This window comes from Neopelma chrysocephalum, unplaced genomic scaffold, assembly GCF_003984885.1.
Source record: "Neopelma chrysocephalum unplaced genomic scaffold, ASM398488v2 Primary Assembly neopelma1_24, whole genome shotgun sequence".
In the NCBI taxonomy this organism is placed as follows: domain Eukaryota; kingdom Metazoa; phylum Chordata; class Aves; order Passeriformes; family Pipridae; genus Neopelma; species Neopelma chrysocephalum.
In genome coordinates this window covers 6353895-6379720 of record NW_020897693.1, presented here as the reverse complement: position 1 = coordinate 6379720, position 25826 = coordinate 6353895, and the positions used below count along the sequence as shown (strand labels likewise).

The 25826-nt window shown below is 40.6% G+C and overlaps 2 protein-coding genes across 2 annotated transcripts in view; both read left to right on the top strand.

Moving 5' to 3' along the window:
- Nucleotides 1-11488, top strand: part of ABCC8 (ATP binding cassette subfamily C member 8) — an 81398-nt gene extending 69910 nt beyond the window's left edge. The window contains exons 28-37 of the mRNA XM_027674205.1: nucleotides 106-208; nucleotides 1574-1687; nucleotides 2312-2432; nucleotides 2603-2733; nucleotides 3288-3366; nucleotides 4248-4356; nucleotides 5656-5759; nucleotides 6545-6678; nucleotides 8025-8087; nucleotides 10862-11488. Of these exons, the coding sequence (XP_027530006.1) occupies nucleotides 106-208; nucleotides 1574-1687; nucleotides 2312-2432; nucleotides 2603-2733; nucleotides 3288-3366; nucleotides 4248-4356; nucleotides 5656-5759; nucleotides 6545-6678; nucleotides 8025-8087; nucleotides 10862-10999 (1096 nt within the window). The 3' untranslated portion in view covers nucleotides 11000-11488. The remainder of the gene's footprint in view (nucleotides 1-105; nucleotides 209-1573; nucleotides 1688-2311; nucleotides 2433-2602; nucleotides 2734-3287; nucleotides 3367-4247; nucleotides 4357-5655; nucleotides 5760-6544; nucleotides 6679-8024; nucleotides 8088-10861) is intronic.
- Nucleotides 11489-16390: 4902 nt separating this feature from the next.
- Nucleotides 16391-18800, top strand: KCNJ11 (potassium voltage-gated channel subfamily J member 11). The gene has a single exon (XM_027701263.1). It carries the CDS (start codon nucleotides 16485-16487, stop codon nucleotides 17682-17684), a length of 1200 nt encoding a protein of 399 aa, XP_027557064.1. The 5' UTR covers nucleotides 16391-16484; the 3' UTR covers nucleotides 17685-18800.
- The last annotated feature ends 7026 nt before the right edge of the window (nucleotides 18801-25826 follow it).

The following is a 25826-nucleotide window of genomic DNA, read 5'->3' as shown; positions in this document are numbered from 1 at the left end:
TCTCTTGTCTTTCTCTTGTCTTTCTCTTGTCTTTCTCTTGTCTTTCTTCATTCTTCTCCTTTCCTGTCTTTTATTTTCTTTCTTTTTTTTAATTCTTTTTTTTAGGTATGAAGCCAAATTTCGACAAAAACTTCTCGAATACACAGATTCCAACAACATTGCTTCCCTTTTCCTTACAGCTGCCAATCGCTGGCTGGAAGTTCGCATGGCAAGTACATTAATTACTGAGTGTACACAATGAATTTTTGACTTTGTTCCAAGGAATCCAACAGCCTCATCGGGGTTTCAAAGCTATACCTTTGCCCTCTGTGTCTCTCTGACTGTAATGAGCACGTGCCAAACCCATCCTGGAACCTGAATGGAGTATGAATTTTCCCTTATAGCTTGCAGCTGTTTTTCCAAGACAAGAATAGTTTTTATAGGTCACATTGGCTCCTCTGTGTGTGAAGAGTGATCAGAGCTAGTTGAGCAGTGGCACCAGCCAGGATGCCATTGTGGAAGGAACCATATCAGTCAATGTCAGCAGGTCCCCGCCTTATGGCTCCCTAGGAATATTTCTACTCGGAAGCTCTCTGAATGAGCAGAAGGTTGTAGATAGGTTTGTGCCTGTTTTGGGGTCGTCTGAAGAATCCCAAACATATTCTGTGGCCTGTTTCCTGCTCAGTTAAGTGGCCTGGCATGAGAAATGGTTTATTAAAAATAATTCTCCAAGACACAAACCAAGGAATTTTATATTGTGGATGGTGGTATCAGATTTTTAGATGCAGACGTTGTACCGCTGTTCTGGTAACATGGACTCCGTTTGTACGTAATAAACGTATGTTAATTCAACTTTCGTGCCATTTTTTCTGGCACCTGTTGCTACTTAAGTTCAGGTATTGAGTATGACTTAAATAAAGTGTTATTATCCTTTTATATGTTCAGACCTAGACCACCCGAAGTCCCTAATTCTGATCAATGCCTATATCACTAAACAGTACAAACATAGACAAGTGACAGTTTCCCTCCTACAGAGTTTGTTCTCTAGTCTGTTACCCGATTTTACTCAAAGAACTGTCTGGGGGAAGTCAAATCACCAGTGATTTAACTTCAAGCAGCAAAAGCCCATTATGGGTGGACATAGTCCAACTAACAGGTACATGCTGTGCAAGAACAGCTTGTTTGAAAAAATATGGATGGTAGCAATTCAGCAGCAACAGCTGAGCCTACCAGTGGTTCATCATCAGCCACAGAGAGAGGATCTGCTCACAGATGGGACCACGTGAACATTTCCCTCCTATCCCAGGTAACATCAGCTGCAAGGTTTCAACCACCTCCATTACATGCTTAAGATACCTGTGTTGACTTCTCCAGATGAAGATTAGGAGTATTGTTACAATAGCATTTTCAAACATCATGGCCCCACTAAAGGCAGTAAGAATGGTTTCCTAGGCAGGGTCTGTATGGAGTTACATGGGGTTTTTGGCCTGTATTTCAAAATATGCAATGGCTTTGTTATTTGATATGCTAAGTTATGAGAATGTTTTGATCCTTTGTAGACTTATAGTGATGGAGCTTATTCATATTCCTTCAGGAGTACATTGGAGCATGTGTGGTACTCATAGCAGCTGTCACTTCTATTACCAGTTGCCTGTATAATAAACTCACTTCAGGACTTGTAGGCTTGGGACTAACCTATGCTCTTATGGTAAGAATCTCGGGACCCTTTCTGTCTCTCCCAAACATTTTTTTGTAATTCTTCAGGGCACAAAGATGAACAGGAAGATTGAAGGTGTCTGTACATCTATAGTGGGTACTGTAACATCACTGAAACCATGTGCTTACATCAGTTCACATTTAATGCTTGACATATTTGAGTGTATGTTTCCTTCAGTTTTTAGATAAAATGCATATCAAGGTGTTAGTTCAAATATGTCAACAAAACATGGCCAATTTGCTTCATAATTTTTATGTTGTCTTGCATTGTGAAGAATACATTTTCAATGCATCAATTGTAATTATGCCCTGGCACATCATTCTAGATTGTCAAACCTTATGTTACCAAAATGATGTCTTGTCACCTGTCTTAATTGTTTCCCCCCTCTTTTCTGTGGATGTAGATAGATCTCCATAGTACCAAAGTATCTGTGCACTGCAGTTAGGAAATTTAACCTTTAGTCATTGTTGCCTCCCTGTTGATGTGCACCATACAGTTTGTTCACAACCTTCCACTTATTGAGGCGTTCCTGTGTAGGAATATAAACTGCATGCTGGTCAAATGATGCAAACTACTAAAAATCTGGAATTTAGTCATGTATTTGCTTTGCATCAGGTGTCTAACTATCTGAATTGGATGGTTCGTAACCTGGCTGACATGGAGATCCAGCTGGGTGCAGTGAAAAGAATCAATGGCCTTCTCAAAACAGAAGCTGAAAATTACGAAGGGCTCCTTTGTAAGTGCAGTTTTGTGCAGCATGCAGAATGAGCTTTCTGAAATTTTAATGATTCTGTAGTGTATTACCATGGAAATTGTGGTAAATCACTTAATGGACCAATTAATTTATCACAAGAGGGTTGATTTTTTAATTTTTTTTTCCCTCCTGCCACTGTGGTCCTGGTACAGCTTCCTCACAGATTCCCCAGAACTGGCCAGACAGAGGGGAAATCCAAATCCAGAACCTCAGTGTCCGATATGACAGCAACTTAAAGCCAGTGCTAAAGCACGTCAATGCCCACATCTCACCTGGACAAAAGGTAAAGAACTGCAATAATTCTGAGAAGCTTTTTATACTGGCACATCACATAAATCAGAGTTAAAAAACATACCACAGAATGTTTTGATGACTGAATTACAGTGGGTTTTTTCTCTCAAAGAATGAAGTGGACTGAAAAGGGGTCTGGGGGATTGGATTGTTAGCTTGGTATGTTTAAGCATACACCCCCCCTCAGTATCCCAGTGCTCTGCCATCAGCAAACTGTGCCAGAAGAAGTGACAGTGAGCTCTTACTGCGCTAGACCTATTTTTCATCTTTCTCATGTGACTCTCTTGCCTTTATCCCCATCATTACTGCTCTCCTATTGTTCCTGTATATAGGACTGGCCTCGATTTATCCTTAAATGCTCAGACCCCTAAAGACAAAAAGCAAATGTAGTGATTCTGTTATAGCCAGTTCGGTTTGACTGACCTGTCAGGATGCCAAGAGGATCATGTGGATCAGAACAGCTCCTCCACCGACTCCTCTGAAGTGTCAAGTACAGACATTATCCATTTCTTCTTGCCTGATGTTCATCTGCTTTCTGTGTCACAGATTGGGATCTGCGGCCGAACAGGCAGTGGAAAATCCTCCTTCTCTCTTGCATTTTTCAGAATGGTTGACACTTTTGAGGGTAAGATTACATTTTTGTGTATCAGTCAAGCTTAGTACCTGAAGGTGCTTTGGTAGCCGCCTTCTTAACATCAGCAGCTCTGAAGTGTGGGTTTTGAATCTGCAGGACACACTTTCTGGCCCTGTTTAAATCCAATGTCATCTGTCACCTAACAGCTGTGCCATTCCTAAGCTGGATCAATAAAAATTCTACTTGACAGAAGCAAAAGTCCAAGAGTGACATATGACAGCCTTTTGTGCTGTTAAATCACAACAGTGGAAGGAAAGCATAAAAGGGAAAAGTGTCCAAGCACAAAGAAAGATCCAAGGCACAGATGGGATCTGCTGGGCCCAGAAAAGTCAGCAACTGGGGGTTGCAGTTTGGCCTGCTGCCCTGGAATTTCCTGCCATATTTCCTGCTCTGTGTGCCATGTCCATGGCCATGCATTCACGGAGTGCATCTCAAAAAGATGTTAGCCCGTTTCCCAACCACATCACCCACAGAGCCCTTATGCGGAGCCAGACAGTTGTACTTGGAGATACAATTTCATAGTGCTCAACAGTAATTTGGCTTTCTGAAACGCTTGTTGCCCCCAGTAATTAGTCCCTGATTGAAGTAAAGTCTGACCTTATTGTTAGATAAATGTTTATATTGGTCAAGCAGTTAAGCAGTGTGTCTAATCATTCATAAGATACTACAGGTATACTTCGTGTTCTTTCCAGCTGCAGCTGAGTCTCCGGGCAGTTGTGTTTGCTGCTTAGCCAAAGCATGTTTCATTAGTGAAGGGGATATGTGATACAGGGCCTGTTCCTGCTGTATTGCATTTCAGCCTAGAAGTGAGCCGTGTCTTTGCCAGCAGCTGTGTGGCACAATAAACAGACTGTCCATTTTCTTTTGAATAGGAAGGATTATCATCGATGGTATAGATATTGCTAAGCTCCCCTTACAGACGTTAAGATCCAGGCTGTCAATCATTCTCCAAGATCCTATTTTATTCAGTGGAACAATCCGGTAAGTATTAAGCACCATCAATAAATAAAGCAATAGGTAATTGCTTATATGTCATATAATATGAATTATATATGCTAATTTAACTATATAATTACTTTTATGCCCAGCTGTTCAATTCCAGTGTCCTCAGTTGGAGTAGGGAGGATCGCTGCCTTCTGTCTGTCGTTTTCACTCACCCTGTTTTGATCTATCTGTCTTAAAATAGGAGATGGAAAAAATGCAGACTACCAAATGATGTAGACAGAGGGAAAGCAATAGAATATGAGAAGTACTGGGAGACTGGTCTATTTTATCCATGTTTCTTCTCTAGTCTTTGAGCTGGTCTCTCATCTGTGACACCAAACACCTTAGTTCCTGGTGGGGTTTTTTTTGTTCTCTTCCTAATTCTCTGAGAAGAGGTTGCAGTAGAAACAATGGCAAAAATTCCACAGTTTCCAGCAAATATCCTTCCCTATGTCCATGGCATTTACCTAGGGAAAAGAACAGTACCATCCTCAGTGCACAGTTATATCACCTGCAGTTGTAGTTTCTACATAAGTCATTAGAGTTCACTGAAAATGATACAGGTTTCTGTGGTTTGCTGACTCCATGCTAATACAGATCTCATGGTTATCTCCTGAACGTGCCTGAATAGAGCACAATTCATTCTCATCAAGAAGATGATGTGATTGTATACCTTTGTTGTGCTAATTAACCTATTAAAAAATTTATTTAGGCCAGCATCTGTCATTCACAACACATACAGCAAGAGTAAAACATAAAAATACAGTGTTATGCACCATTGAATCTTTTATTATCATTCCATATACTAATGTAACATGAGATTCACATTTGTTGCTATCGTTTCTGGGCCACAGCAAGCTAAAATAATGTTCATCTATTCATAAATGCAAGATTTGCTAATTTGCAGTAAAGACTTGCATTTCATAATGCAGTATGAAACTTGATTATTCTGTTAAGGTTTCTGTAGGAGTGAAAAACAAAGAGACACTGGATTTAAAAGGAGAGAGGGTAGATTTTTGCCCTTTGTTAAAAAATTAGTGTTAATTTAAACTTGAGTATAGTCATAGGTTTTTCCAGTAAAACATGAGAATTTCTTTAGTTTATTCAGAACAAAATAAATTATAAAACCATAAAGATATCTGCAAAACAGGAAGCTTTTTTCTTTCTGCTCAACTGAAAGTGTCAAATTTTCTTCTTAATCACATTGGTGTAAATTTGTTTCTAAGCACACTAAAAGAAGAAATCCATTGCAGAAGTTTCTATTGACTGATGTTCTTGAATTACCCGTGACTGTAGGTTTAACTTGGACCCTGAGAAGAAATGCACTGACAGCATGCTGTGGGAAGCACTGGAAATAGCACAGCTCAAGCATGTGGTGAAAGCACTACCTGGGGGTCTAGGTAATAAGACTTCCTTTTGAGAATATTGTTTCCAGTATTCACAACATTCCTTTTTCACATCTATTTATTAAAAGGGTAGTTGATGAAGAAAGAGCTTTTTAGGTTTATGGAAGGTGACAAAAAGTGCTTGGCTGGAGTCAAAGGTCCTACAGCCATGTAACTGCTTTATCAACTGTAGCTGTGGAGCAGAATCCTCTTTCTTTTCAAATCAGTGGGTATGTCTTCATTATGAAGTATTTAGGTTTGTGGGTCTCTTAAATGCAAATAAGGTGTCAACAAGTCAGGTGTTATCTAGAACATGTTTTTTTTTTTTTATTTTCCCATAGTCATGTCCAGGGAGGAAGATTTCAAAAGCTTAAAGGTGTGAATCATTTGGCCATGAAAAAAAAAACAAAACAAAACAAACAAACAAACAAACAAATGAACCATCAATAAAATCCCTTAAAATGTATAATCCTAAATTACACATCCTTAGGGTAAAGAATTGATGGATGCTGCTTTGATAGGGAGGTGCCGTGTCATAGAGTTCCGTAGAAACTCACTCTTAAACATCCTTAGCTACTTTGATATCTAACAGATATAAAGAATATAGTGAGACAAAAGTACAGGTTGTTTTGAACAATGGAAATAAACAGGTAAAATAACATCACCAACAGCTGTAGACTGAGGAAATATTACTTTGTGCTGAAAGTGAGACATTATTTTCCAAGCACGTGCTCTGTTCTGATCTGACCTTCTCGTACACACACACAGTATAAATACTGTTTTTGTTGTATCATTTCCAGATGCTATAGTCACAGAAGGGGGTGAAAACTTTAGCCAGGGCCAAAGGCAGCTGTTCTGCCTGGCAAGGGCTTTTGTGCGGAAGACGAGCATCTTCATCATGGATGAAGCCACAGCATCTATTGACATGGCAACGGTGAGTTTAGAGTGTTTCTGATTTCTTGTTTTCCTTGAAGGAGAGACAACTGACAACATGTGAAGAAAAGGTAGAAAGCAATCCTATCTACTCTCTAGTATGCTTATGCCATATTTAGTGCAGATGTGTTCACAAGTCCACGTGATTGGGAGTCATTGCTAACAAATCCAAAGACCTTTCAAACCATTTTACTATGAATTTAATAGATATTGCGGAACTGCTTGCATTAGGAAAATGAAGCAGGTTATTTTAATTGGCAGTTTCTAAAGTAAACAAAGCTTTGGAAGGTCAGCTGGAACTGTCAGTGAAAGGTAAATGGGCAAGCAACAAATTTCCCCAGCAGGGTGGACAGGACACGTCAGGAAGTTAAAAGACTTGAAAGTAGAGTCAAGGAAATAAACAGAGTCACAGAAAAGACATACTAGATTATTGCATTAATTGTCTGGAGTTGCTGGGCAGATGTTAAACCACTCAATAATAATGCAGTGACTGGATTTTAACCAAATAGAATGGTACGTTTTTAGGATTTTTTTCCATCTGTTAGGTTGCTACAATAAAGGTTTCAGTCTCCTTCCTGCTATAAGTAAAGAAAATATTTGGGGTGGGATGGTTTACAACAGCTACAATTTTTAGTTCAGTAAAATGTTAAGTTGTCGGTAGGGTTGGGAATTCTACTGTATGCAGCCCAGTTAAAACACATTTTGGATTTTGACACATTAAGAATAGAGTTCCTACCTTGAAATACTTATCTAAAGAACAGATAACACCAAATGAAAGTATCTGTGTTAGTGACACTTCTAGGCAGTTTGGTATGCAACGTCTCCTACATAGCAAAGGATGAGTACTTGTTGAGTGAGAGCTATGTATGTTAAGACCATCTTAAATATCATCTCCACTGTTAAATATGCCAGGTACAGCACACTCCCTTGTTTATCTCTGTCAGCCCTTGGTGTTAGATGTTCCCAGTGTGCTGGAACATTCCTGGACTTGCAGTGGGGAGAAGAACACACTACTGAGTGCCAGCATAGTTGCAGCCTCGCAGCACCCTGAATTCACCTTGGATTTCCCCACTGTAAACCTGGTCAGGAGAGCAGGAGTTTTGAGGGCCAGAGCACAGCTCTTGTGTCCTCTGAACCCCAGAGGCAGTGGGAGTAGCAGGGGAGCAGGGCTGTCTAACTGGAGACCAGGCTCTGGCTTCGTTCTGGCATGCAGTTAATTTTTCATTTCTGTGGTGCAAGATCAATAAAAGCATGGAATAATCAGTGGTTACTTAGGCCTTCTTATTGTCTGTGTCTATCATGTAAATTCTGTTGTTTGAAAAGCATAAAATATTCTTCTTTCCATAGGAGAACATACTCCAGAAGGTGGTCATGACTGCATTTGCTGACCGTACTGTGGTTACAATAGCAGTAAGTACAGTCTCTGCTGCTATTCTAAGGCAAACAAGAATCAGAAATGCCCCATTAGTCAGTTCTTGTCAATGTTAATAAATATGCTAATTTGGCCATTAATCTTTTTTTCAAGTGGTTTTTAAATGTAAGCTTTCCTTTCCAATTTAAACTACTTTCTTACTTACATTCATAATAGCAGCTTCCTAAATGTGCTGTGTGATGCTAAGTGAGATTGCCTGTAAAGGCTCCTAATCTGTGTATGTAGTCTGTCTTCTGTTACCCATTTTAGGCTAATTTAAAATACCATATGCTTTGACTACTGTGAAATCTAAGAAAAAGTTTCATCAAGCTAAAATAATTATTTAATTAAGGACAAGTAAAAAAATACACATATTTCAGGGAGGTAAAATAAAGTCAGTATGCTTCTTAACACTTAAAAATTGAATCAAGAAATCTGTGCTCAGGAATCTTTGAGCATCATTTAATCTCACCTAGCACACGTATCATAGAAAACCTGATTTATCTTATGGTATCCATTCAGTGTGTCATTATAAAAAAGCAAAGGAACCATAAGCACGAAATTTCCTGATTTCTCTGCATGAAAATTCAGAGTTGCACTGCATTCTGCATTTGTGTATCTTTTTCAGTTTGTTTGGGGACAGATTTATTAGTTTTTTACTCTCTTAGTGAGTTTTAAACTGTACAGTTCAAACAAATGACAACTTGGAATAAACTCACTTTTAATGTTTTTTCTTCCAATTGTAAATGTGGTTTACAGCAGGTGGGTTTGTAGACAAAACATTCTATAGCAGAATCATGACATTGTTTTAGGGGGTATCGGGTAGTAGTTTTGGCCTTTTTTTGTTTGGGTTGTTCTTTTGGGAGTTGGGAGGGTTGGTTGGTTGTTTTTGTTTGTTTGCTTTTTCCAGAGAAAACCATATATTCCTAAATTGTGTTAAGGAAGAACAGTAATGGGAAGAGTTATAGTATTGGCCCTGTATTATCTTCTGTGTTACCTGCTGGGTTACCACAACGGCAGCTCTGACTGTGTTATACTGAAAGAGATCAGACAACAAGGGCAACAAGTTCAACGGGAATGTGATATTTCAGTTCCCTCCCACTGCCTGTGGACTGGATAAATGTCACAGAAACTGCAGCAGAAATGAGATTTGTAGATGCCATCAGTGATTATTTTATGGAACATCTGGCTAAGCAGCCACAGAAGGAAATACAAGAGCTGCTTCTGTACAGAGGGTGCCCAAAACCTGATAAAGACCCTTATAGGTAAAAAGCGACTGTGTAACAGCAACCACAGTATTCTGAGATTAAATATCCCTGCAGGAGTAATGCAGACCCCAAAAATTCCGTGCAGTTACACTCAATGTTAAAAAGTGGAATTCTGTCAATATGGGTAGGCTTGCAAAAAAACAAAACCCAAAAAAAATGATGAAAAAAAAGCTAAAGGAAGCAGCAAAGAAAATTGAATGTCTGACAGACATTTTGGAAATTACTGAAGGATTTTATTTTGAAAAAAGAAACAATGCATGCTATTTATAAGGAAATACTTGAGTAAGGATAGAAAGACAGTGGTATGGTTAAACAAATAAAAAAGATTCTTAAAAACAAGAAGGCATTCTTGTAAAAGCTGAACTCATAGCCAAATAAAGAAAAGAGAAATTATCAAAATGGCATGTTACATGTGAAGACAAAAGAAAACAAAAAGAGAGCAGTGTCTGTGAGCCATAAAAAGTAATAAATAATCCATGAAACACACCAAGAGCAAGATGTCAGTCAGTTTACAGGGCTATTTGATGATCGATTCATGAAAGATAACGTTATTGCAGAAAAGTTGAAGTAATTGGTTTCACTGGAAAAAAATGGGGAGGTTTCTTGCTAATAAAATTAATCAATCAATTAAGTTAGGGCTTACTAGGAAAAGGGGAGGGAACAAAAAAAAGAAAACAAAATACCACTGTATAAGTCCATAGTTCACGTATACCTTGAATATTGTGTGTGGTTCCAGCCTCCTCGTTCCCAGAACAACACATTACAGCTGAAAAATGTTGAGAAACACAAGTATGATTGGAGGTGCTAGAATTGCTCCAAAAGGGGAGCAGCTGAGTAGGCTGGGGCTCTTCTTTCTGGAAGAAGGACAATGTAAGGACATGTGAGAGAGGTCTGCAAAGTCATGAGTCAAGGGGCATTAGATGAAGCTCTGAGCAACAAGGCCCAGAGCACACAAAATGAGGGAGTACTTGTTCATACAGTGGGGTGGAAGTGTAGAAAAATCTTTTCCAAAGGATACAGATGCAAAATATTTATGAAAGCTCAAGAGAAGACATGGGCAAAGTCTTAGAAAAATGATCTATTTGGTTTTACAAATGCACAAACCACATCAAGCTCAAGAACGCTCCCTGACCTAGAAGTAACCCAGGACTGGGAGAATTCCCACATGCAGTACCACACTTGCTTGCCCTGTTCTACTCTGCCTGGCCACTGTCCTGTGGCAGCACTTGGTGGCAGGACACTGGGCTGAGGACATTCTAGTGTGGACTCATAGGACTCTTCATACTGAAGTACCTGTGTGCTGTTTAGATACTTGAATACCCACATGGCCCTTGGTGTGTATACTTATCTGCAGTATTTGCACAGTAAATAAGGATGAAAAGTAGGATAAGTAGCCTGAATAAGACTTGAACTTGATACGAAAACTAATTTCTGGAAGTCTGTCTTATCTTGGAATATATTGGGATAGATACACTGACCTGGCATTTTGCTTATTTGTTTTTCAGCACCGTGTGAACACGATTCTCAATGCAGATTTGGTTATCGTAATGAAGAGAGGTGTGATTTTGGAATATGACAAGCCAGAGGTTCTGCTAGAACAAGAAGACAGTGTCTTTGCTTCTTTTGTACAAGCAGATAAGTAGTAAAAAAAAAAAAAAATTTTAGATTACAATTGTATTATTTTCTATAAATGTAAAATACCTGTAAATAAATATTATTTCATAATAAATTGAGCTTTTCCTTTTTTAATAAAATGAGCCATTTTTCTCCATCTAAAGCATTAATGAATTATCTGTGTACTTTACTTTTTTGTATACAACTACTCTTCTTTTTATTTGCTACCAAAGAACCGTGAAATATAGTTGAGAAAAACTACATGGGTGAAGTGCAACAGGATACACACCAAACAAACATAGCCAGCATGGAGTTTTTATGTAACTCTCCAACCTCTCCTGTCATTTATGAACATGTTATTTTTTTAATGTGTCATAGCCCTACTGTAAATAACGCTCGTGACTTACTAAATGCAGAAGGAAAAATTATATACCAAAGGTATTTCTCAAAAGCTTGTATCTCTTTCAATCATACGACTTTGTAAAGCTTTAATATCCAAATATAAAATCTATAAAACATTTTTTATATTGTGGTTTATTGATAGTGCCTGTGTTGTCTTAGACTCTCTAATACCTTCTAGAAATTAGTCACAATCTGATTCCATCTCTATGCCCATAGAATACTGATTCCAAGCAGGATTGAGGCAGACTCTTTCCCAAACTGTGAAGAAGCTGAGAGGAGGCAGGCTGTGATAAAGTATCAGTGTTTAATGCACACTGTTTCCAGACCAGTGCAGACGTACCAATTCATCTGGAAATTATCCCTCCAAGTCTGGTAAATAAACAGTATTAAACCTTTCACTGTAGCTCAGAGCCATAAGAACTTGACTCATCGTCTCCTCTTTTCACATATTTCACCCACTGTCATGCTGTTTCTGGATTCACTGTGATCCTTAGAATTGTATTATATATACTTATTAGGATAATTTTTAACCACTGAAAGTATCCTAATATGGCTAGATGGCTACTCATCTCTGCCCTGTGAGAATCATTTCAGGTTTTTTTCATTGCTAGGGGGTTAAAATGTCAATAACCCAATGGAAGGCTGCAGTGCATTTTTCACTCTTATTCTTTATACAGCAACTTTGCCTTTACATACTTTTTCTTGTTGTCATCCTCCCCTTTTTGAAGAATTCCTGACACTTTGGAGAACTCTTTTTTTGTCTCTTTAATCTGCTCAATTAATTTGGAAGGTGTTTTTAAAGGCTTCATTTTCTACAAAGAGACAGCTTGATGTTCTCATGGGATATATGATATTTTAATGCATTACTTCTAACACTGCCGCAGAGAGCAAGGAAAACTGAAGAACTGTTGTTGCTGTTTAAGTAGTGTTACCAGTGCCACAGCAGAGGATTTGCAGCATTTGCCTGCTGTTATTTGGGCAATAACAAAGGGCAGGTCACTGGTGTATGAGCAGTGTTAAAAGTAGGGAGGTGTAGGATATGGTTATGCAGATTAAATGCATGAGCTCTGACATTGCCTACTACACTTAAAGAGAGAAAATGGGCAGCTGGAAGATATCTCCTCCTCCAGGGAATCATTTGCTGGGCAATGTCCCAGAAAAAATGGCTGCAGAACTATTTGTGTGGTTTTACTCTGGGATACCAGGCTTCCATTAGGGCAGAGTAAGAGCAAATGGGAGACAGGTGACTATCCTTTTAAGGGCACAGAGCAGGTTTCTAATACAGCTACTGTGTATGCTGTCTCCTAATTTCCCAGTACTGGTTCAAGGCAGGATGTCATCCTGTAAAGACTTAGGAAAACACCACTCTGCAGTTCAGCTCAAACTCATGCTGCAGAGAGAAATCCTCAGAGGTTTTGCAGCCATCTGTGGAAGATCCCAAATCCTAATGGAAAGAGGAGAGATGCAGAGAAGTGAGACTTCATATGCTTTTAATTAAGTGCCTGGGATTTGACACTGCAATTTGGACTAGCTCCTATTCTACAAGCTTCTGACAACCTTACCCAGAAGGGAAAGCAGGGGAGTAAAGGACACAGCATATGTGACTGTGCTATATCTCGCAGTATTAAGAAATTAGAACTCACAGTACAAGTGTCATATGTTTCCATTTTAAATGGGACATATTTCACAAAAGCAGTATTGTAGAAGAGTAGGGTGAGTTGGTTCATATTCAACGATTTTATATCTTTTCATGGTACCACAATATTGAATAAATACGTGTGAACAGGGAGAGTCTCAGCTGCCACTTGAACAGGACACACTTGACATTTCCTCAGCATGTTTTATCTGGTCTTCTTGATATGGGACCAAGTCCCAGGGATTTTCTGCCCCTAACTCCAAAGGGTTAGAGTCTCAACCGTGATCTGAAGCAATACCCAAGAATGCTTTTCTATGGTGGGAGGCTCGCTGTGTTTATCCAAGTCAATAAACCTTGTTGCCTCAAGATAGGCAGTCCAGAAGTTGCTACTGAATCAGGCTCATATGTGTTTTCATGGCAATGAAGCATTGCTAAGCAAAGGGCTGTACTGAAATGGCTGCAAGAAAGCACAGGAGCAGCCATGGCCTGACTTTCAGTTCTCCTCTGGGATGGGACTCAGTTCAGTCCCAAAGGTATTCGTGGGATAAACTGCCCATGGAGATGTAACCAGGATTTTTTTTGCTTCCTTTCTATAAATGCTTCCATTATATGAAAACCTTTATAGCATTTATTCCCCTGTCTTAATGTGGCCATTTCATCATGTTCTGATTTCCAAGGGAAGCCTTTGTAGCCTTACTCTGCTTCTAACGGCAGAGTAATACCATGGCAACAGCTAGATTTTAATTTAACAATTATCCTAAGATCTCATAGCCATTAAAATTAGGATAAATTGGGGTAGAGGGAGTTTTGAAATGTAAAACCTATTTTTGGTTTGAAAAACTTACCCCCTGTGATTCAATATTACAGAGTGGGATTGTTCATTCCTGGGAGCCTAATTTGTTCAGGAGCTCTTAACACAACTATGTTGGCTCACTCAGAAGATCTGTCACTCTTTTCTTTTAAGTACCTGCCACTTGATCCCCAACGACAGGGCTTCTTTTTATTCTGGTCTAGAAATTCCTCAGCAGAAGCCACTTGCTTTGCTATCCCATCTCAGCCCCTAAGTGCTGAAGTAGAGAAAAAGAAGTAGCCAGTGATAGTCCCAATAAAGAAGTGGGAACAAGGAAACACCATTCTAGTTCTATAGAGTTCAGGATTCCTAAAACCAACACAGTGAATGTGTTCGTGCCATATCCCTGGCTGTAGCGGGCTCCGTGGGTAGTTCCTAGCACCAGGCGGTGCAGCGGTTTACTCTTCCCTTTAAAACACTCCCCCCACAAGTTTTTATCCATTCTACATTCATGGAGGTACCGCCCCCTGGAGGAAAAGGTACAGAATAAGCCCACGGCTAGAAAAGAGTACGGAAAAACGGCACAGAAGTCAGGACTACCTCTTGAATCCCTATGGCCATCTTTGCAAAAGAGTGTGAAATGTTGCCTGCGAACTGCATGGTGTTATACGGCCTCCTCAAGCTCACCGCAAAATGCTGGAAGTATGAGCTGCTATCAGCCAGAGAACTACATTTTGACAAGTAAATCTTCAAATTACTGCATCCTTTTGGGTTGTTTTGGGGTTTTTTTAAATCTTTAGGAAAAAAAGTATTTAAAAAAAAAACAAACTTTTAAAAAAATTAAACTGTATATATAAATCATGTGCTTGGCATGATTTATGTATAAAACTAAAAGTGTAGGTGCAGGTGACATATTCACAGTAAGCACACAAAAAGAGCCAAGCAAAGTGATACAGAGAAAGGGGAAACACCTTTGGCTACACTCAGTGTCCTGGGAGCCACATGTTGCTTTTCTGGTTTTATTTATCAAAGAAGCAAGAAAGATTAACTAGAATAGGAGAAATCATGCAGTATTGGGAAACTGGACCCTCTAAAAGGAATGGATGTATGCAAGGACATGCAACTATTCATGTATAAAAAGTAGAAATAGTCTAAAGTAAGCGTTTAATTGCAAGACCGATAACAACTGCTCAGACTGCTCAGTGATTACTTCAAAATACTAGTCTGAAATCCCTAGGTGGGCCGCTTTAAGTAGCTGTAGGTGGTGAAAGTTAATTTCGACCCCAACTGCCTGACTCCCAGATATCAACTGGACAATTGCCTTGCCCAGGGAATCAGTGCCAATAGCTGTTTACAGTGTGTATCACAGCACTCAGAGCCAAAACTGAAGGGAAAGTCCATGGACACGTGCAATTAGAAAAAAAAATAATCACAAATCCACTGGGTCTAAAGAAAAACCCCTTATCCAGGATTGCTAATTGCTAAAAAATCCTGGGATGTTTTAGCAATTCTACAATGTTGGTGTCTAAACTGAAATAGAAACAAAATATTGAAATTAGAGTAAGTAAACACATGGACGAGAATATTGCTGTTTACACAACGGAGAAGTCAGATCAGAATGTTTCTGAATAATGCATCTTGTCAGGAAGATACATCCTTTCAGGCATGCACATGTCTGTATTTACACCCACAGAGACATCATAGTGCCATAGATGGGTTCTACCTTCCTGCCTCCTTTTGTTGCCTCTTCCGAGGATATACCCCTCTGGAAGTTCATGTCACGGGGGGTTAACCCTTTGCAGTTGGATCATTTTTATTGCAATTTTTACTTCTATTTGGACTGTAGACATTTTCCTGAGCAGCCATAGCTCACATAATTTTATGGGCTCCTTTATTAAAAAAAAAAAAAAAAAAATCCTTGTTTAGTCTAAATAACTCTAGAAAATTTTATAAGTGGGATTGAGCCCCTTTAGTTCCAGGTCTGTGTTTAACCATTACATCCTTGGATTTAGCTTCTTCAAGCAAATTCTAGAAGTGGGATTCAGCCCCTTTATTTCCAGGTCTCTGTGTAACCATTATATCCTTGGATTTAGCTTCTTGAAGCAAATTTCCTGCCACCAACTGCCCGATTTATTAGATGAACACTTTCCTCTTTTTAAAGAAAAACGTGCAGGTGAATTTCAGGAATTTTTATTATTATTATTATTATTATTAATATTAAAAATTCGTTTTAAAAAACTGCCCAGTACCTTTTCTTTTCTGTCTTTCTTTTTTGTATTTCACGGAGTAATCACCTGACCCGAAGCCACAGCATCGCACAAAGCAGCCCCCTGTTAATGGAAGGCAGCTGGGGGAGTAAATCCATCCTGGATCAAATGTTTACAAACAAACCGCGGCACGAAACCCTTCCTCAGGGAAAAAAAATAAATAAATAAATAAATAAAAAGAAAAAAAAAACCACCCTGAGGGGTAAAAGGTAAAGGAACGCCCCCAGCTCGCACGGGGAACGGTCCAGGACGGGTTCCGGCGGGGGCTGCGGCGGCGCCGTTCGCCCGCTCGGCCCCCGGGCGCGGCCGCCCCCCCGTCCCCGCCGCACTCACACACACACACACACACAGAGACACACGGTCCCTCCCGCCCCCGGTGCTCGGGGCGGTGCTGAGCGGCGGAGCGGCGGCGGGGAGCCATGCTCTCGAGGAAGGGGATCATCCCCGAGGAGTACGTGCTGACCCGGCTGGCGGAGGATGTGCCGGATCACGCCCGGTACCGCGCGCGGGAGAGGCGGGCGCGTTTCGTGGGCAAGAACGGCGCCTGCAATGTGGCCCACAAAAATATCCGGGAGCAGGGACGCTTCCTCCAGGATGTCTTCACCACGCTGGTGGACCTCAAGTGGCCACACACGCTGCTCATCTTCACCATGTCCTTCCTCTGCACCTGGCTGCTCTTCGGCATGGTCTGGTGGCTCATCGCCTTCGCCCACGGGGACCTGGACCACAGCACGCGGCTGCAGCGGGACCCCGGGGAGGGGGTGGGTGCCCCAGCCAACTTTGTGCCCTGCGTGACCAGCATCCACTCCTTCACCTCCGCCTTCCTTTTCTCCATCGAGGTGCAGGTGACGATCGGCTTTGGCGGGCGCATGGTGACGGAGGAGTGCCCGGCCGCCATCCTGGTGCTGATTGTGCAGAACATCGTGGGGCTGGTGATCAACGCCATCATGCTGGGCTGCATCTTCATGAAGACCTCGCAGGCCCACCGACGGGCCGAGACCCTCATCTTCAGCAAACACGCGGTCATCGCCCTGCGGGAGGGCAAGCTCTGCTTCATGCTGCGCGTGGGCGACCTCCGGAAGAGCATGATCATCAGTGCCACCATCCGCATGCAGGTGGTGAAGAAGACCGCCAGCCTGGAGGGGGAGGTGGTGCCCCTCAACCAGATCGACATCCAGATGGAGAACCCCGTGGGGGGCAACAGCATCTTCCTCGTCTCCCCACTCATCATCTACCACGTGATAGACAAGAACAGCCCCCTCTATGACATTTCCCCCATGAACCTTCACCACCACGAGGACCTGGAAATCATTGTCATCTTGGAAGGGGTGGTGGAGACCACAGGCATCACCACTCAAGCCAGAACCTCCTACCTGGCAGACGAAATCCTCTGGGGCCAAAGGTTTGTGCCCATTGTGGCAGAGGAAGATGGGCGATACTCTGTGGATTACTCTAAATTTGGCAACACAGTGAAAGTGCCCACCCCTTCTTGCACTGCGAGGCAGCTGGAGGAGGACAAGAGCATTATGGACACCATGACATTGTCCCCTAAAAGCACAATGAGGAGGAGGTCTGTCAAGCTAAAACCCAAGTTTACCATAAGTGAAGAGCCTTCCTGATGCCTTCTGACTGGAAAACTCTGTTAGGGCTTTGTATCTGAAAGATGATCTCATGAACTCAAAACACTGAGGTGGCCTCTTACTTTTTTTTAAATTCAGGTTGGTAGCACAAGGTATGTTCTGGTATTATTTATTGTGGGGAAATCTAAAGCTAATTATATTTTTTTAAAGATGTGAGAGATTTCAAGCAGAACTGGGTGTAGGAAAATCATGGTCTGCAGCTTTAAATTTCAAGTCAGACTATTTAATTGCACGATCATTCTGCATTTATTCAACTGCAGGTAATAACACATTTTCTCAAAAAATAAATGTGTATTTATCCTCAGACATTGCAGTTTTTAGGGTCTTGCAGTGTTCGCAAGTCAGTAGTTTTTAACTGCTTTTTTTTCTTACTTGAACAATCAATATAGCAAAATAAAATATTAATAATTAATAAAGTAGGCTGGATTTAAATTATAACAAAAGGGTCAGACAATGTTATGTATGACAGAAGACCAGATCCGGAAGTGTCTATATATTATACTCTATGTCTCAAAGAAATATACTGCTGGATTTGCATCATCCATATTGTGTTGTATGGAGCCACTCCTACCAGATGCAATATGAAATGTATTTGAATATTTACCTTTGTTTATTTTAAAAACCTTTACACTTCCAAAATAAAACATTCAGGAATACCTATTTGGACTGTACATTTCTGATAGTAAGCAATACTTTGCCTTTAAAAAGAGTAACAGATAATATACAGTTGAAATTAATTATAAGTCAGAAAAATTCTGTATTTCAATTTCTACATGAAGAGAAGCAACATTCCCCTCTGTCCAAGCCACATGGCAATAGGATACTCAGTAAAAAAATTAACCTCTCTTGGGTCATGGTGAATTCTGCTAGATAATCAGGGAATAAAAATAGAATTTGATATTTTAAATGAAAGGGCAACGCTGAATGCTGAAATTATATCTGCATACAGTAGGCAAAACCTTTCACTCCTTTCCCTTTTATAAAAGAAGCTGAGGTTTTTGTGCTTAGGGGAGGGAGGGGAGGGAGGGATGTGTAAAACAGTGTGGTCACTTCTGGGATGCTGTGTCACAAAATATACTCCTGCTGAGGAAACGATTCCCTTTCTAATTTGATCCCGATCTCCCTACCCACCCGGCGCCTGCCTTAGTTTTTAGCTGAATTCCAGACCTGTCATTTACCAGCAAACATGAAGGAGCCATGTTCACCCGCTCGGTTCCACAGTGATAACAGGAGCAATTCCCCTTAGCACACTCCTGCAAATCCACTATCTGGGCACACTGGTAACAGCAGCAATTTTATTTCTATGCAGGGTTATCAGGAGGTAGCTCCAGGATAAACTACAGTGCAACCAGTCACCCGGAAAAAAATATAGTGTTCAAATACAACCTAAAAATAAGTATTACAGAACTGATCCAATGCCTGGTTACACAAGCTGTGCAGAGAGGCACCAAGTTAGTTTGAACTTAAAGGAGCTTCTAGTATCAAGTCCTGTGTGTTATGTAGTTCACAACAGACACCCAAAATGGTTTGTCTTGGCAACATTATGGCAAACTTTTTATGCCTTGTCAGTGTAACAATAAGACAAACTCATTCAAAAGTATAAGAAAACTTCCATAGTGACTGCAGAATGCTTTCAGGCATCTATAATGAAAGAGAACAATTTCTGGCTGAAATCAAATGTTGTTTTAAAATGCTAAAATATTAGTTATATTTTTGCTGTTTGTGTATTTCAATTTTATGAAGTCCTGTATCAGCATTATCAGACTGCCAGTTACAGGAATAAATACCTGCTCAGTTTCCAAATTCCCGCTACACCAGTACTCTCCTGTGAACAGCTCTGAAAGTGTGATAAGAGTTTGACAACAAAAAGACAGTAAAACTAGCATTAACAAATAGTCAGCAAAGAAAATTTGGGAAGGCATATTTTACATTTGTAATCATACCCCCCCTTATTTTTTAAAATACTGAACAGTTAAATGCCTTTGATGATTAAATTTCTTCTGTCAGACTGAGTTGAACTGTCACATTATTTTCCAGCTTTCCCTTTTACTGCCACTGTGCTGTCTCCCATTGCCTGTCGGAGGGCACTTACCGTAGAGCTACCTGCATTTCCCAGGCACCTTCGTTCTTTTGAAAGTTCATTTTTTTTAATCACTTGTCACAATAGCACTGCTCTATTCTTACAAGAGTCATAGACAAAATATTAGTTAGCTTTCCAGTGACTTGAAATCTTTGACTTCTCCACAGTCTCCTTAGTGCCTTATTTCAATGTGTAAGATACACCTTTCGGTTCTCTCATAAAACATTTTCAGCTCTGGTTGCATTTTAAAGCTCTTTTCAAGGTTTGACCTAAATGTGAAGCAGTTTCAGCAGCAATATCATGCAACTATTTTCAGGAGCTGATGCAAGCTTCTTTTTGCCTCAGGGAGATCTGTGAAGGAGAGAGGTAGAAAATTCTCTTTGTTCACTATGAATGAAGGGAAAACATGGGAGGAAACAGTTTGCTTTCACTGGGCTGCTGTCAGGACCATCTTTTATGTCACTTCTTTTACAAGAATTGGCCTGATTTTCCACGTCTTGCAATAAAGAGGCATCAAAATATTATGAGGAAGGCAGGATTTGTGCTGTTAAAACAGTGAATTATTTGAATCAAAGTGTTGGTGATTTTGAATCTTGGGATTGTTTTGATCTAAAATCCTTCTGTTCTTTCACCATTGAAAATTCTCAAAAGCATTTCAGGGGCAGAGCAGGGAAGAGTAAGTGTACTTATTTTGCACTAGTGATGTCACTTCTTTTTGGGGATCCTTTCATTTTGTCATTTACACAGTATTTAGGAGCACAGGTATCTGAAATTTTTCTGAAAGTTGCACTGTGCTGACCGCCCCCATCCTCCGTGGGAGGGTTCTGAAGAAGGCATCAGTGCAATCATTTGACGTACAAAAGTCTTCTTTCTCAGCAATGAGCGAACGCTGCGTTTTTTTTGTAGTTGAAGTCCAAAGTGAGTGGGCTTTTGAGCTTTCTTTCTCAGCCCACGTCTGCTTTTTGGTAGGTGGTATCACAGTTTGGATCCTGCTCAGCAGCCAGGGAGAGTGTGCCGTGGCTCCCACATGTCCTCTGCACAGAAACCAGCATGAGGGAAGCCGGAGGCTTGCCCTGTCTGAGGTGTGGACATGGACGCAAGAAGTAGGAAGCACAGGTTTTGTAGTGACCCAGTGATGAGTTTTGGATGTGGCAGAACCGAGTCCATGGGAATTTCCTTTCATGTACTTCAGACTCCAGATATCATCATCAGTTTGTACTCATAAATTCAAACTGTTTAGTGCATTCAAACTGGAGCTTGTGAAGCTCCTTGGATGGAGAGAAGGATCATAGAGCTGGTTAATCAGAAAGGGAGACTGGAGAACACTTATGTTTTATACCATAGTTTTAAAATACTTGTAGTGACTGCTGGTGAGCCACTGAACATATCAGTTTCGTGTTGTGTTTCCTAATGAAATCAAGGGACATACTTGTGCAAAATTAGAGTATAACAAGGTCCCACTTTGTCTCTTTATCCCTCAAAGCCATGATAAGTACAGTACTTCAGTAGAACATGTCCCTATAAAATAGATACAAACCAGAAGTGAACTGAAGAGGTGGTATATTAAGGCAAAAGGGAGTAAGGAACACAAAATAAATACATTTAAAATCATGAAATTACACAGTGAGAAGACAAGAATGTCAAGAAGTAATGAACTGTTTTCTTTCCAAGGACCAGCAAAGGTGTGACAATGCTGATATGTGAGATCAGAGGCCTAAAAAGCAGTTATGAGGGACTGGTATAAAAGTCTTTAAGAAGGCCATGGTTTACATGCTAGCATAGAGTAACAACAGGGTCAATGTCAAAATTCTGGCTCCCCTGTAAGGCGAGACTGCAGGCTGGGCATGATCAGCATTACTCAATCCAGTGGGTCAATATTGCTGTGTGTTGAGCAAGGTACGAGTCACAACAGAGCCCTATTGGAAGCAATGTTAGGAGGACTCTTTGGCATCTGATCCTTGTGGTTATTTATTAATAGTTAATAATATCAAACTAACAAGTAATTAATAGTTCTTTGAAAACTCAATTTGTTTCTTCATGTTTTGCTTTCTCTTCCACTCTTTCTTTGTACATCAGTGTCCCCTAAAAGTAATTATCATAGGTGTGCTAGCACCAATTGTTCGGGGTAAAGCACAAGAATGTTTTGAGAAATAAAATACAAAATTTAAATAGATACTAGAAGCCCAAAAACCTCTGTGAAATTGCCAAGCTTGCAACTTTAATAGTGATTATTTGTACAAAGCATGGAAATACCTATTCCTAGGAACTGGATATTAACAAACCACCATGAATTATTCCCTCTTGTTCGTTTTGCAGGTTTGTGTGGAAGGGGAAGTGCTTTAGCTCTTCAGATTAAGGTTGAGGAGAAAAGAAGAAGGTTCAAAAATCACTGCATTTTAGGCTCCCTGGTTACACCTTTCCCTCTCCTCATGCTCAAAGTCATACTTGTGTGTCCACTAAAAATGGGCAGGGTCAGTGCTCCTCGCAGTGCATGTTCCTGTGTGGAACTTCCTTTATCCAGGCCCAGCTGCCCCATTCCAAGATGGACATCTCAAACCCATCAGCCCTGATCCAAGCTTCCTGGAAGGCAGTAGAAAAATTTCCACCTATTTCAGCATGGTTTTGGATCAAATGGCATAATCTGCCAACCTGCTGAAAGCATGTGCTGCAGCAGAAAGGGAGATCTAACCATCACTGCAGACCTTACTGAAGCAAAGATGTTGTTTGAGGTGAGAGGACCCTTGGGTGAAGAAGGCCTTGGGTGAGCTGGACCAGAGCAGGCGGTGGGACGTGTGTTCAGCGTGGCTGGGGACTGTCAAACTGTCTGTGACAAGTGACTCAGTGCACTATTTTTGATCCAGCAACGGGAGAAAGATACGTGATACAAACCTCCATACCCCCAAGGAGAACTATTAAAAGAGCAGAAGACATTCTTAAGAGGCTGCAGATACCGCTGCCTCCATCCTGCTCTAAGCACTGCTGGGTGCCTGCAGAGGATGGTATGCTGCATGTTTTTCTGGCTTACGCCCCTGTTTTAATATATAGTGTGACTTTAAGGAGTTATCACAGGGGAATGACTCAGTTTAAAGAGAATTTTCAAAAATCACCACCTGCAGCTCCTCTTCACCACTTGCCTCTGTCAACCTTTGTGCCTTAGTTAGGAGTTTAAATGCCAATGGCAACACCCAATGAGAGGTTTCCTAACCAGCTCCCTTACTGCAAAGCTCAGCAGCATTAAATAAGCAATCCCATCTGAACTGGAGAGGGCTTAGAGGCCTTGTGACAGTGGCCCCACAGAGAAACATGTCTTCTCTTTCTTTCCCTTGCAGGAGCTGAGGCCCTGAGTTAGGAGTAGGGCTGCCATGTGCTATGGCAGGAGGTGGGAACCACATTTTTCCTTCTCTAGTTTTTCCTTTTCCATTTGCTATTTTAGGTGGCCAATACCTGCTTATGGTTTTGCCTTTATGTTTTCTCTGCCCAAGAGAGGGTAGGCACAGCATATAAATAGCATTGTTGTTGTTATAATCACAATAATGTTATTCCTGAGTGGAGTTGAAGCACAGAAATTAACAGTGAGCATCACTGCCAGAAAGAAGGGACCCTTGACTTCAATGAGCGCCCAGTCTATCCAGCCCTCATTTTAAATCCTGGGCCTTTAAATCCAAGAGAGCTTGCCAAGGAGTTCATTAGCACCAGGATTTCCCTCTTAGGGTTGGGAATTGTTAGGTTAATGGGGTGGGCAGCTGACTCAAATAGTCTCTGATGGTGCCTTTGCTGCAATAGTGATGCTGTTCCTCGACTTCAGCATCTCCTGGGAACTTCTTCCTGTGCCTTGTGAGTAAAAATCCTGTTTCGTTTCCTTTTCTCTAGCATGAGAGAATAAAGCCCTTGTGTCTATTGTATAATCCTCTATGCTAAGGCACTTGAATGACTTGAATGTTTATGTCGTTGTCTTAGATCAGCTTGTCCTGTTTGTCATGTACCTGAAAGGAGGTTGTAATGAGGTGGGTTTTGGTCTCTTTTTGCTGAGTAACAAGGGACAGGACAAGAGCAAATGACCTCAAGATATGCCAGGGGAGGTTTAGACTGGGTATTAGGAAAATTTTCATCACTGAAAGCATGGTCAGGCGTTGGAACAGGCTGCCCAAGGAAGTGGTTGAGTCACAACCTCTGGGGGTATTTAAAAGCCGTGGTGCTGAGGGACATGGTTTGGTGGTTGACTTGGCAGAGCTGGGCTAGTGGTTGGACTTGCTGATCTGGAGGGTCTTTTCCAACCTAAACAATTCTTTTATCCTAAGTTCTCGCTGTCTCCTGATGAGTGCATACAAGTATTGGAGATGTTAGTTCTACTTTAGTTTTAAAACTTGAGGAATAAAAATTAGATAATGCTTCTTTCATGGGATGGGTGGAGAAGAGAAGCAGTGAGATAAGCAGGAAGATTAGAGTGATGTTCTTGCAAAATGTATGGATTTTGGTGTAGCAGAGTGCCCAGAGAGCACCTTCCTTGTGTAAAATGATGGTAAATTTTGAACCTGAGGGTAAAGAAGCAACCTTACCCAGTGATGTTTTACAGGATATCTATCACTCTGTATGTATGCTAATCACTGAGTATACCAGAATGGCTTGATTTCAAAGAACTAATGGCTGGCTACATCAACCATGGAGAAAGCTCATGCTTGCTGAGAATTTATCTAGAATCATAGGCAATAAACAGATATTTTTTTGAAAGTCAATATCTACCTTTAAAAATTACTTTGCAGGAAGTAGCTGTTATTTTCTCACAGATTTTCTTCTATCAAGGGTTGTCTGGATATTCATAACTGAAATCTTTACATTTAGAATCCACCTGCTTTACTAATTGGATTCATTTGGTTTGGAAGTTTGTTCTTTCATGTTTCCTTTTTGTAATTTTTATTTGAATTTTTTTCCTACTTACTTTGTTCATTACTATACATAACCTGAAAAGCACGTCACTTCTGTTGTGCTCTTGAACATCATCTATTTAAGGAGAAAAATAAAATAAAAAGTTCCACAGTGTGTCATAACCCTGTGACATGTGGTCAGAACTCTTGAATTACAGTACTACCATTCAAAATATTTCCATGGTATCACAAGCGTTTCTACTCTTTTGTCCAGATCTGTCCTCACTGAAGAGAATCCATTTTCTTTTTAAGTGGAGTTAAATCAAATTTTAAAATTTATGTTTCCTCAAAAGTCTCATCTTCAGTAGAAACCTCACGTTTGGACCTACATTCTTCACTCTGTTTTCTGTTTTGCAAGTTACATAGGAGATGAGACCAAATCCCTCCTCATCCAGTCCTTATTTTTGACTTCTTTCTCCACTGGGAATAGTCCCTTAAACCAGGTAACTAAACTCAGTTGATTTTTATTACTTCCATCTACCTGGCACTGAGGTATCACATCCACAGTAGTCTTTGGATGTGTAGTAATGCACTTCATCTTCAATGTGGGAACTGCTTCTTGGCTGGATGAATCAGAATAGTTTATTTTACTTTTCCAGAGGGAAGAGAATAAGTGTTTTAGCAGCAAAGCTATTCCATAAATGTGTCATATTGGATGAATGGTTTGTCTTTTACTGTTAAAACTGTAATTTTCACATTTCACTGTAACATTAAATAACTACCTGAAGAGACAACTACAAATATAAGACTCCCTGCCAGGTTGTTCCTCTTGTTTGGACTTGGCCTTGAGTAGGCTCAGTGTGAAACTTGCATGTTCAAAAACCTTCTCTTTTACCCCTGAACCTCTGTCTGGACTTCCAGAGGTCCCTTACTGCCTCCTTCAGGTGACTTTCATATCAAAAAGTGGCTTCGTTTAAAAACTACCAAAATTAACCTGGAGACAACTTATTTGCTGCTGATGGACAATATAAATTTTGCTGATCCCAAGCCTGGAGTTCTGTAGGTTATAGAGGGCCAAACAGCTGCTAAATAAACACCCTGTCACTTATCACATCTTCCAGTAATGTTTGCCTGGTGAGGTGAGGGTCATGCTCAGGTGTGATATTGTCAGAATGGCCT

Bases quoted from the DNA above. Each gene is read 5' to 3' on its own strand.
- KCNJ11 (XM_027701263.1), top strand. From the start codon at position 16,485: ATGCTCTCGAGGAAGGGGATCATCCCCGAGGAGTACGTGCTGACCCGG.